Genomic DNA, 12,660 nt, shown 5'->3' with positions numbered 1-12,660 from the left:
ACCCCAACAAGGCCTGAGCTCCTCAAAAAGGGGCGGAGTGTGGAGCCCAGAGAACCCTCCAAGGAGACGTGCACCGGGTTAGAGGGAGACCTCCCAGCCTGGCCCCCAAGTCCCCGCACTCACCTCCAGCCTGACATGTAACCGTGAGGGTGTGGTCCCCACCTCGCTGCTGCTGACAGGTGTCCGGCGGGGAGAGGCTGCCTCCGTTTCGTTACCCCCGGGATCCAGCGCCTGTCCCGGAAAAAGAATCAGGACATGCTGCTGTATGAATTAATGACTTGTACACCGGGGTACCAGCTTACAAACACAAAAAGGCCCGGGGACAATAAAACCAAGCTGTGTTTGGGGGCAGAAAGTCAGCAACCCAGTCTTTCCGGGGAGAGGTATGAGGAGGAACGGGGACTGGAGCTAGAAACGAGATGGGGAAAAACGTTGGTTTTGTGCAAAGGCATTTAGACTTTAGATGCTAAGTAGAGAAGGGCGGCATCAAGATTTTCCCCTTTAACAAACGCGTGATTCAATTCTCCTTCGACGCACAGGCCGCCGGATTTCGTGCGGTGGACATGAGGTATGAACGGTGTTAACCTGAGAACACCACATGTAAATGTGGGTGCCACGCTAAGACGTGGAGGTATTTTACAAGGGATGGAAATACATGAAGGGATTTTCAGTAGGGCTTTCGTGAACAGATTTGGGGGTTTGGGGGAAGAAATCTGGACTTTATTTTGAGGAGCGACAGGATCAAACTTTTAAATCATACTGAAGAGTTTGGGCTCCTGCCAAAGGGTTTGAAGAAATGTGATGGTGAGGGTTTTGCTGGTGGGAGCTAAGTCCACAGATAAACATTATCAAATGTATCTTAAGGCTAATGGCTTTGGACTCTACGCTATAGGCACTGAGGAAACATTGAAAATTATAAATAGAAAATGAACGGTCACAAATTTAAGCATCATGCTAAAACATTTGGACTTTGGGTCGAGGGGATGTGAATGTCTGAGTTTGGGAGCATGCCAAGAAGGCTTGATTGATGTTGGCATACAAGGGGAAGCCATCCATCAGAGGGCCTCCATGATCAACACTGGGAATATGCAAACACACTTGGAATTTATTTCCAGGCGCTGACATGATTAGATTTTGCACATGCCTGGGAATTTGATTTTAGCCAATAAAAAGTTCTAAGAGAGGGACATCATGGGATTTTTTTGTATCTGATAAACAGTATGCAGTGAAATTACAAAATAAAATTCGCCTTTTATGCTAAGAACTTGGACTTTTATTCCATAATTCCTCAACTGAGAGAGAGTATAAGCGTTTAAGACAGTGTTACAGGATCAAATTTTATATACTGTGCTAGGAAGTGTGAATTTTATTTTAAGGGATGACAAGATCGAATTTTTATATCATGCTAATAAGTTTGGATCTAAGCCAATAAAGGCTTTAAAAGAATGGCGGGGTGAGATTTAAGGTTTTTTATAGACCAGTCTGAAGATAAATTACATGGTAAAGCGCTGCATTTTATGTTAAGTAGTTGGGACTTTATGTTATAAGGCAATGAAGAAACCTTGAGAAGTTTCGGATGGAGTTACACGATCCAACTTATGCATTTCGGCAGAGCGACAAAAGTGGATTTTTATGGTAAAGATAATATGATCAGATTTTTATAACATGCCAAGGAGATGAGATTTTATGTGAGAGCTGAAGGCCTTTGAGCGTTTCATTTGAGGGAGGGATATGATCTCATGTTGGAATCCTCCTGCCGAGGTTTTCCGCCAGCCAAGGGTTTTCAGCAGTGACTGATGAGTTTTGCCTCCAGGGCAATGAGCTGGCAAAACAAACTTTATGCTAAGGTGTCTGGATTTGATGCACCAGATAATAAAGGAGCGCGGACAGCTCGGAGGAGGCACGCTCTGGCACCAGAGCTCCCACCTGCTGAGGATCTGGATCATTCATAGAAGGGAGAGGGGCGGGGCGGGCTCTCGCAGAGGTCACATGACGGAATTCCCAGAGCATGCGAAGAAGTTAGCACACCATTTGGAGAAAGGACAGGAACCCAACTCTAGGCCTCCTAAGGAACTTGGATTTCAGCCACTAAGAGATCTTACCGAGGGACGTGGAGAAATTCCCGTGTTTGATAAGAACAGTGCACAGAGAAATGATAAAATAAGATGTATATTTTACGCGAAGGAGTTTAGATCTTGTCTCAGAGGTCATTAAGAGCTATCATAGGGTTTTATGCAGAAGTTACAAGACCAAATGCATGTATCTTAGAAGAGAGTGTGACCTTTTATTTTGAGAAATGACATGGTCACATTTTTGTATCGGCTTAGAAGTTTGGAATTAAGTCAATAAAGGGTTTAAGAAGTAGCCAGGTAAGATTTTGGGTTCCATATTTATTGGTTTGCAAATAAATTACATGGTAAAAAAAAGTTAATTGTATGATTAGTGATTGGAATTTTATATTTATATAAGCAGGGAAAATAAACTTCTCTAAGTTTTAAATAGAGACGTTAAGAGGTCACTTTTATGCATCTTGCTAAAAGTTTGAACTTTGATGTTAAAAGGAATATTAAGATCAGGTTTTTATAATATGCCGAGAATATTAGATTTTAAGTTGAAGACAAGAATGTTGAAGGATTTAATCAGTTATATCATCAAATTTGTAAATACATTAATAATTGTAGACTTTATATTATGGAAGGGGTATAATCTAGTTTTTTAATTATCTTGCTAAGGAGCTTAAATTTTAACCAATTGAGTTTAAGGATTTTAAGAGACAAACTAAGATTTTAAATTTTAATCGATTTAAAGTTTGAAATTTTAAATATTAGCCAATAAAGAGTTTTAAGAGACAAACTGTGATTTTAAATTTTATCTTGTATCAAATATTTTTACTTTAAATATTAGCCAATAAACAGTTTTAATGGTTTTTAGTGAGATACTGAGATTTTACATTAAATTTTAGATTTTAACCAATTTAAATTTTTTAATTTAAAATTTTAGACAATAAAGGGTTTTAAGAGACATACTGAGATTTTTATTCCTAATAGAAATAAATGATGAATTACTTCATCAAATTTTGTATTTCAATTAGAATTTTCTATCAGAGACTTGGAATTTTACAATAATAACATCTGCCTTATAGGACTTTTCACGATGAGAAAACAAGTTCATGTATGCAAGGTGTTCTGTGTATGTTGGTATGATGGAATTACTGATGGTACTGACAGGGATGGTGATGATGAAGAGGATGGTGACGAGAGGGAGGATTTTACGTAATTTGTACTTTATGCTTAAAAAAAAAAAAAAAGTAATTGCTACCTTGAGAAATGGCATGATCAGAATTTTCTATTATTCTAAGGCCTTGACATTTTAACCCAGAAAATGATTTTGGTGAGTTTATGTGTCAGGAATTTTTATGCTAAAAGATTTGGACTTAATACTGTAGGCAGCAAATAAACAGCCCACGGTTTTCATGAGCGGGCCTGCGGGGTCAAATTTCACTGCCACGCTAACGCCAGGGGACATCAGTTTGAGAAACAGCAGACCCGAACTTTGCTGGGAGCGTTGGGTTTTAACCAATGAGGAGTTTTACAGAAGGGCATGAATGTTTGTTTGTTTTTAATGGATTGGCCCAGTGGTTAAGTTGAAAACTGAGAAGTAACCGAAGGTGTCACACATATAAAAAAGCAGTAACATCTCATTAAACTCATGCTTGGCCCACTAAAAACACCCGTGTGACCAGATTTTCAAAAACCCCCTCCAAGACAATCAGATGTCAAGGCTACCTCCTCACCTCTACCCCTCATTCAACATCCCAACTCCACTAGATACACCCCTACATTGGGGGAAAACCAACCAGCAACAGAGAGGGGTGGTCGGCTACCGTGAAGGGGTCAGGACTGGGGGGGTCAAGTGTGGAACTGAGGGAGAGCAAGACTTTCGGGGGGGGGGGCCTGGCAGGTTCCCTCAGCAGCTCAGAGCTGGGGAGAACACAGCAGTGCAAGTTATGAAAGAGGGGAGGAGAAATCGGCAAGAAACTCCGACTTAGGATCAGGGCGCAACGTCTCTGACACATTCTGGTTGTGGCATAAACGTTTTTGGGGAAAAAAAATAAAACCTGGAATCCCAAGCTCTAAATCCAGCCCCCGCAATTTCTACTTTGAATCTAGGGGAGGAAAGAAAGCTATTTTGGGCAGTTAGTTGACCCAGCTGACAGGAGGGTGGCCAAGTGCCCCGTTTCCTCCTCTTCCCCTGAACTCGGGAAACAGCAGGCGTCCCCGCTGGAGGTTCCGCCTTCGCCTGCCGGGGCCACCTCTGCAGGGCCTGAGAGGTGAGCTCGGTGACGTTCGGGTGACCACAGAGGGAAGGAGCCCTGACCAGACACGGGTGCCAGGGTGAAATCCTGCCAGGTGCCTGCCTGCCACGGGGCTCTGGGCCCATTGCCCCACAAATTTATGGGCTGTGAATTTCTCCCAGCCATGGGGAAGCAGGCAGGCCAGACGGGCAGAGGAAGCGGGGAGAGGCGGCCAGGAGGTCAGGGGTTCATGGACAGTCTCTATTCTCTTTCTGTGGGCCCAAGTGGGACCCAGAGGCTTCCCCAGTTTCTGTTCCGATGTGTGGGGCATCAGGTTTGCCATGGAACACCTGACCCTGACCTCTCGAGACCCTAAACCACTGCCTTTACTGCCCGCTCCCCTCCCCCACCAGGTTCTGGTTGCTGCGGTCCCCGTGTCTGCCTGGACACATCTCCACCTACCAGTCTTCAGAGAACACTCCTTTCCATCCGACGAAATGATAGAACCCTCTGAAGACTCATTTGAGACGATGATGGAGCGTAAGAATCCATCATCAAAACAAATGGAGTCCTCCGAGGGCTCATCCAACACCACCGAGGAGACAGCAAGCGGAGCGCAGGAGGTGGCGGGGCCGGCCCACGGCCCCACCCAGGAAACGGAAGAGCTGCCCATTGACCTCCACCAAGACATGGAGGAGCCATCCAGTGGCCCACATAGGGAAATTAAGGATCCACCCAATGACCTACTCCAAGACCTGGAGGAGTCACGCAACGGTGCACATCAGGAAGTGGGGGGTCCAGTCAGCAAGGCACCTGGTAACATGGAAGAAGCAGCAGTCAACCCTTGGGGAGACCTGGACGAGGAAGACTATGACACTGACCTGACTGAATGGGAAGAGGAGGAGTATCCTGAAGAGCCGACCGAGGCCTCCGCCGGGGAGTTCAGGACCAGGCTGAGGTCCCTCATCTCTCTGTACTTCCGGATGCACGACCTCAAAGAACAGCAAAGGGTGGCGGAAGAGATCTTGATGAAAGGGATCAGCGCGGGCCAGCTGCCCGTGCCCAAACGCTTCTCGGGCGACCGCCGGGAATACCACGAGTTTGTGGTGCTCTGCCAGCTGATCTTACAAAGCTACCCGAGGCACTTCTACAGCGACAGCCTGAGAGTCAGGTACGTCACCAGCCACCTCTCGGGCATGGCTCTCGAATGGGCCAAAGGTCTGGCGCAGGAAGACAGCCCCCTGATTCGGGACTTCCCGGCCTTCCTGGAGTCCATGTCAGAGATGTTCGAGTACAGGCAGGCACTGCGTGTGGCGGAAGACGCCATGCTCAACATCAGGCAAGGGGATCGCGCCGCCATCGACTACATCAACGAGTTCCGGAGCCTGATACCCACCTTGGGCTGGGCAGACGAAGTCCTGCAGGCGCACCTGTGCCAGGGGCTCAAGGAGGAAATCCGGTATTATCTGTTCCGGGTGCCTCAGCCAGACTCGCTGGACAGTCTGATCGTGCTCATCCTGCAGATAGAAGAGAAGCTGGCCGAGAGAAGGGCCGTGCTCAGGCTGCCCCCCGAGATCCGCCCTCGGAACATGACCTGGATCGACTCACCTGCTCCAGAGAGGTGGGGGGTCAGCAGCTGGCTGCCGTGCGAAGTCCAGCCCACCCGTGACCGCGAGCACCTCTTCCTGCTGCTCATGGTGAGAGTGAACCCTTACCACAGCGTCGCGGTCCAGGCCCTGGTGGACTCAGGGGCCAGCGCCAACTTCATGGATGAGAGGTTTGCCCAAGAGCACTACGTCGAGTTGTACGAGAAACCCTACCCACAGCCCATCCACACCATGGACGGCTCGATGATTGGCAACGAACCGGTCTGGCTCCACACCGAGCCCCTGGTATGCATTCATCAGAACCACCAGGAGTCCATTGAATTCGACATCGTTCCCTCACCCAACTTCTCCGTGATCTTGGGCATCAACTGGCTCCGAGTCCACACCCCCGAAGTTGACTGGGCCCATGGCCGCTGCACCTTCCACTCTCCCTACTGCCTGAAGAACTGCTTCCGCCCGCCCCCGCCGTGCATCGCGCTCGAGAGACATGCCGTAAGCCTGCTGCCCGGACTGCCGCCCCAGTACTCCGACCTTGCCGACGTGTTCAACCCGAAGGAAGCAGATGATGAGACTTCCGACCAGCCAAGCTCAGACGGATCCGATGATCTTTCTGAATCAGAGCCCTCTGAGCTTCAGCAGGCTGGAGACAGTGATCACAGCGACACCTTCTACGAATGTCCCTCTTCGGCTCCTTGGGAACCTGTGGATGCTGGGATGCAAGAAACAGCCAGGCGGCGGGATGGATCCGGGAACCTGCAGGGCATGCTCACCGACAGACAGGACAGCGTACCCGCGATTCCAGAACTGTTCAACCACTTACACGGAGCTACATGGTTTACAAAGCTGGAGCTGCGCGGGACCATTGTGGAGGGGAGCACAAAGATACAGCAAGCAGAGGACGTGTGGAAAGTGGCGTTCGGGGTGGAACTCCAAAAGGCAGAGAGCTACCAGCCCTTCGTGGTGTGCTCAGACCCTCTCATCCCTCAGAGCACGTTGCAGTGCATCCTGGGAGACATGCTGGGCCGCTCTGTGCTCTCCTACGGACACGACGTCCTGATCTACTCCATGAGCCAGGAGGAGCACTTCCAACACGTCCGCCAAGTCCTGGTCCGCTTCCGGCACCACCACGTCTACTGCTCCCTGGACAGGAGCCAGTTCCACCGGCACACTGCCGAGTTCCTGGGATTCGTCCTGACCCCCAAAGGGGTGAGGCTGAACAAGAACATCGTGAACACCGTCACGGGCTACCCGATCCCTGGCTCTAAGAAATCCCTGCGACACCTGGTGGAATTCGTCTTTCCCTACCGCAACTTCGTGGAGCGCTTCGCCCTCATCGCGGAGCCCCTGGTGCGCCCGCTGCTGACCACCTGCCCCCTCCGCTGGGGGGACGAGCAGCAGGAGGCCTTCGAATGCCTGAAGCGGGCTTTCCGCAAGGCACCCCTGCTCCACCACCCGAAGCGCCAGAAACAGTTCTACTTGGAAACAGGCATCACGGAGACCGCCCTGCACGCCGCCCTCATCCAAGTGGACGAGCACACCGGCAAGAGGGTGTTCTGTGCTTTCTACTCCCGCATCATCACCCCCATGGAAGTCGACTGTTCTGAAGTGGAAATGAGGGTTCTTCCCATCCAGGCTGCCTTCACAGTGTGGCGCAGCTACCTGGAGAACACCGAGGAGCCCATCATGATCCTTCTCAACACAGAGGATCTAGCCTCTCTGAATAATGACAGGCTCACCGTACTTCTCCCGGGGCACTGGATCCACGTCTTCTCCCACTTCCACTACGACGTCATGGAGATGCCCGAACAAGACAGCGACTGGCCTCTGCCCAGGCGCAGCCCCCACCGCAGGCCGCGCCGGGCCCGCCCTGCCACCCGCACCCGGCGGCGCGGCGCCAGGGAAGGATCCCTCAGGATCCCGGATGGGGAAGAGGAGGAGAACGAAGATGCCCCTGCCCAGGGGAGGGGAGCTGGGCAGGCCCAACAGCAAGACTTCCTAACTCAGCTCCAGCTTGACCAGATATTCTGCAGCCTCCTCGTCCACCTCAGCGTGGCCCAGATCAGGGCCGTCATCCTGCACTTTTTCCGAGGCCTGCTGTTCTGGAAGAACGCTCTGGCCACGGCGGCCCTGCTGGTGATGCTGAGGGCCAAGCAGCGCCTCCCGCTGCTGCCCGCACCCAGCACCGCGCTGGCACTGTCTCCAGCCAGGCCCTCCCTGCGCCTCATCCTGGACTCGTCCTTCCTCACAAACCGCGGCATCGCCGCGGCCATCACCCAGCTGCTGACCCGGATGCCCCGTCTTGGGGGCACTGAGGCGGTCCCGGCCGAGGGTCGGGCTGAGCAGAGGGCCCTGGTGCCCCGGGCCTCCCGGGTCCTAAACCTGCCACCTGAGTTCCAGAGGATGCTGTGCGAGCGCTTCGGGGTCCGAGTTACCCCCCGAGGAGGACCCCAACGCCTCCGGCTCGGGAGCCGCTACCTGGAGCTGCACGTCGTCGGGAGTGATGTCGTCTTGCGAGAAGCCCTGCAAGACGACCTGCAACGATACCGTCAGTGTGGCCTGCATGACGGCCTGCAAGACACCTCGCAGGACGCGCAGGCGGACGACGTGCAGGGCGGCGCGCGAGGGGAGGATGCCCCAGGGGACCAGGAGCCGGAGGCTGCGGCCTCCGACCCCAACCCCGCCCGCCAGGAGCCCCAGCAGGCCTCTGGGGGGATCCTCAGCTTCCTGCACAGCCACCTGTCCCGCTCCCCAGATCAGCGCCCCCTGGCTCACCAGGACCCCGCGGCCAGGACCCTGGCCCACTTCCTGGCCATGATCTGCGCGGAGGCCCCGCTCCCGCGCCGGGGCAGACAGCCCAGGGGCGGGGCGAGGCTGGAAGAGCTCCCCGAGGATGACGAGGAGCAAGACAATCACTAAAAACACCTCCTCGCCAGCCGCGAGCCCTCTGCTCCTCTGCCCGACACCAGACTCTCCACCAGCCTCCTCCTGCCTCAGCCTGCATCTCAGACCCAGTGCTCCTCTGGCCTCTCCTGACCCCAGGGGAACCCACTCAGCAAGGGCAATGCTGTCTTCAACTCTTCCACCAGCAACATCACCAGGGCCAACAGACTAGCCTGTCACCAGAAACCCAGAGCCAGTTCAGGGCTACACATTCCGAATCCACTCTCCAGGTCCCAGGTCCAACCCTGGGGTGACATCAATGACTGGAGAAAGCAGTGATGAGCAAAAATGACCCCATGACCCCAGGCCAGATGAGGAAGCAGGCATAGCAGAGGCAGCAAGCCAAGCAAGCAGATGCCGGGGACCCACCCCCCTGAACTGGCACGTGACACAGTGTGCCGTCCTGGGACACTGACCTTGGGTGCTCCACTGACTTCTTCTACCTCCAGACCGGTGCTCCTGGTCCCCTGGGCCTGGCCCCCCCCCCACCCTCATCTTCATTGTGCTGCGGTGCCTCCCCATCCCTCCCCCACCACCCCCTGCAAAGCCAGCCGCCCCACAGTCTGGTCCAGCCCTCTCCATGCTGACTGCCTGACCCTGACCCTGCCTCTTACCTGGACACCGTGCTCCACAGAACGTCCCATCGTACCAGTACTTACCGGACTAAGCTTGAGAGTCCCTGTGACCCCACAGGACCGTGTGACCCCCCCCCCCCAGGGCTGGCAACACAAGGGCTCCAAAAGACTGAGGCGGGCGAGACCCCGCGGACTGTGCCCAGTTGCTGAGAGCCCGAGAGACTACGGCTTTCTGCCTCAGGGAGGAGACCCTTCCCCTCCCCTTCCCCCCACCTGCCCCCCCCACAATAAAGCAGAATAAAAGAGTATCTGACTGTATGGTTTGTTCTGAAGGTGGAGGGTGGGGGCGGACAGGATGGAGAAGGCAAAGGGAGGGGAGATGGGGGGATTGGGCTCTCCCCTGAAACAGGCCCCAGGAAAGGTGGGGACACTGGGAGCTGCCTCTTCTTGAGGGTCCAGACTGGGGATCCCAGAAACCCAAGTGCTACCCCCGGCCTGGGCCTTCTCCCATATGAGAAGTGGAGGTGCACAGGCTGTGCTCGGCCTCCTGACTTAGGGTCTGAGAACCAAGAAGCCCCAGCCTCGAGCCCTGTCCCCCACCCCCCGCCAGTGGAGAAGGCCAAGCTCCTCACAGCCCTGAAGGTGCAAAAGGACTCTTTTGAGGGTGTACCTCCCTGAGAAGGGGGAGTGGTCTCATTCATGCCACCATCCTGCACTTGCTCACCCAGGACCCCCCCCCCCTGGCCTCGGGGTCCCCCCACCCAGCAGCAGCCTCAGACCTCCAAGAGCACCCCTGCCCCACCCTGCACAGGGACCACCCTGGAACTTTAGCTGGGCCTCTGCGGACACCCAGGTCTGTGCTCCTGGCAAAAAAATCTGCCCCTGGTGGCATCCCCATGAGATCACCGAGCAGACCTCAGGGTCGAAGGTCAGGGGCTCTGCAGAGGCCTGACTTCCCAGCCCCCTAGAAGCCTGCGCTGCCCACTCATCCCAAGGAGAGCTGCACCCTCCACTGACCCGCCGCCTGAGCCGCCCAGCTCCTCACTGGCCTCACCCCGTGCCCTCCTGGCCCCCAGGGCCACGGGCCTCGCCCACCCATCCATCTGCTGAGGCATCTACCCCTGATGGCAGCACCTGGAGGTCATGGTCAGGAGCTCCAGGTTCACAGCCAGGGGCCTGTCTCCACCCTCTCCTGTCCCAGGCTGAGGGACTGCACACCCCTCCCCCGGCCTCAGTGTCCTCATCTGTCACTGGGACCAGTTAAGGCTGCTGTGATGACCGAATGGGTCACAAAGGAGGTGCCGGGCCCTTGGAGTCCCTGTCTGTGGTCACCACCTGTGCATGGCCTCCTACTGCCCTTTATCCAGGGTACACTTGGGGAAAGCGAGGCCCAAAGAGGGCACAATCTGACGCTGGCCAAGGAGGGTCAGAGCACACCCAGGATCGGGGACCTTCCTGTTGGCCACTCCACCCCACCTGGCACACCATGGTCGTAGGGCCTGGGAACCAGTCCCACAACCAGCTGACATCACGGCAGCTCCAGGAGCCAAGGGGCCCACTGCCGTCTGTCTGTCCACCCCTGATAGCAGCACCAAGAGGCCATGGGCAGGTGCCATGGGTCAAGGGCAGGGGCTCAGCTGCAACAACCCCAGCATTCCCCTTGCTGGCCCCCAACACTGACTTGCTGAGTGACCGTGGCTGGGCTGTCCAGTCTTCAGGCCTATTTTCCCTTGTCAGATGGGGATGTGGCAAGAGGGAAGGGGACTTTCAGGGACAACAGGACACAATCCTCAAGGGCCCTCAGTTCCTAAAATCCCACCTGTTCCCAGGTGACACTCTTCTGCTGCTTCTGAATGCCTGGGGGTGAACTCCCTTGGGCCAGAGCCGGGGGTCGCTCCCAGCACTAGTCCCTTCTTCAGGCGGCCCTTGGGGTACCAGAGACTGGACCCCCAGGGCAAACCTACAAGACTGGGGGATGAGCAGATAAGCCCGGGACCCCTGCAGCCCAGGCCAGCACCAGTGGACAAAGGTCAAAGGGACAACCTCCCAGTTAAGGTCAAATGGAAAATTTGTCACAGTCAGCCCCACCCTTCAGTGGGGAGTGCAAACACGCACTTGGTGCACACGTTTCCCATCCTGACCCGCACACGCACACACGCACGCACACGCACACACGCACACACACGCACGCTGGGGCTGCCAGTACACTGCCTCCCCACCACCTGACGGGGGTGTTCTCCCCAGCCAGAGAAGAGAGGCAGCCCCAGCTAGGACAGCTGCAAACACTGGGTGGTGAGCCCCCTCCCCCGCTCAAGAAAAGGTTAAAAAACACAAGATACAAACCTTTTGTCTCCTAAAACAAATAAACAAGAAAATTAGTATTAAATGACATACCAGGTTTTGACATCAAGGTCACCGCAAAAGAAGTGAAACCTCAAGGTAAGCGTCTGGTTACTCTGGACAACAAGTGACCATCACACAGACATGTGGCTACTCTAGGCCACGCCTGCGTGTACCACGTCCCCCTCCCCCCACTCCCAGACTCCTGGCACCCTCCAAGCTCCGACAGCGTCCAAAGGACAAGTGAGACCCCGAGTCCACCCCAGGGGAGGCTGTCAACCTCTCTCCACCTTCAGGCCACCCCAACGGGGGCCCTGAGCGCTCCAACCTCCAGGCCTGGCCTGAGTCTGGAACACGCAACAGCACCTGCACCCGGCAGCTGGTGGTACTTACCCCTCAGATCCAGGTTCTCCCATCCCTCCTGCAGGGGACCGCAGATCCAGTCGGGGTCCTGACACAGGTCCCCGTGTGAGAGGTGTGACAGGAGCTCTGGAACTGGAGGCCCCTCCCCGCACCCTGGGGCAGCCCTGGCCTACACCCCAAGGGAGACGGAGTACCACCAGTCAGAACCCATCGCCCCCCCGCCCCCCCACCACCCAGGACCCTGCTGCTGGCCAATGGACATCACTAAGATCCTGGACCCAAACAGCAGCCCCGCAGCCTGACCGTTGACAGGGTCTTCCAGGACACACGGATTCGTCTCTGAAATGCCTTCAGCGGAAGACCTGACCCTGCCGCCCCGGCAGCCTACCCCAGGCCTCCCAAGGGGTCAGTTAAGTTCTGCACAGAGCAGCAGCCTGGGCAGAAGAGGACGGCGAGGCGGGCCGACCTCAGGGGCGGGGCTACTTGCCCAGTAGAGGCAGGAAGAAGGGAGGCATGGCCTTCTGACTACTTCCCACCAAGT

General features: G+C 54.9%; 1 protein-coding gene across 1 annotated transcript; it reads left to right on the top strand.

Moving 5' to 3' along the window:
* The first annotated feature begins 4,791 nt into the window (after positions 1-4,791).
* On the top strand, positions 4,792-8,817 carry RTL1 (retrotransposon Gag like 1). Its single transcript, XM_036251524.1, has one exon. It carries the CDS (start codon positions 4,792-4,794, stop codon positions 8,815-8,817), a length of 4,026 nt encoding a protein of 1,341 aa, XP_036107417.1.
* The last annotated feature ends 3,843 nt before the right edge of the window (positions 8,818-12,660 follow it).

This window comes from Molossus molossus, unplaced genomic scaffold (genome assembly GCF_014108415.1).
Source record: "Molossus molossus isolate mMolMol1 unplaced genomic scaffold, mMolMol1.p scaffold_m16_p_1, whole genome shotgun sequence".
Taxonomy (NCBI): Eukaryota; Metazoa; Chordata; class Mammalia; order Chiroptera; family Molossidae; genus Molossus; species Molossus molossus.
This window is presented reverse-complemented; position numbering and strand designations above follow the sequence as displayed.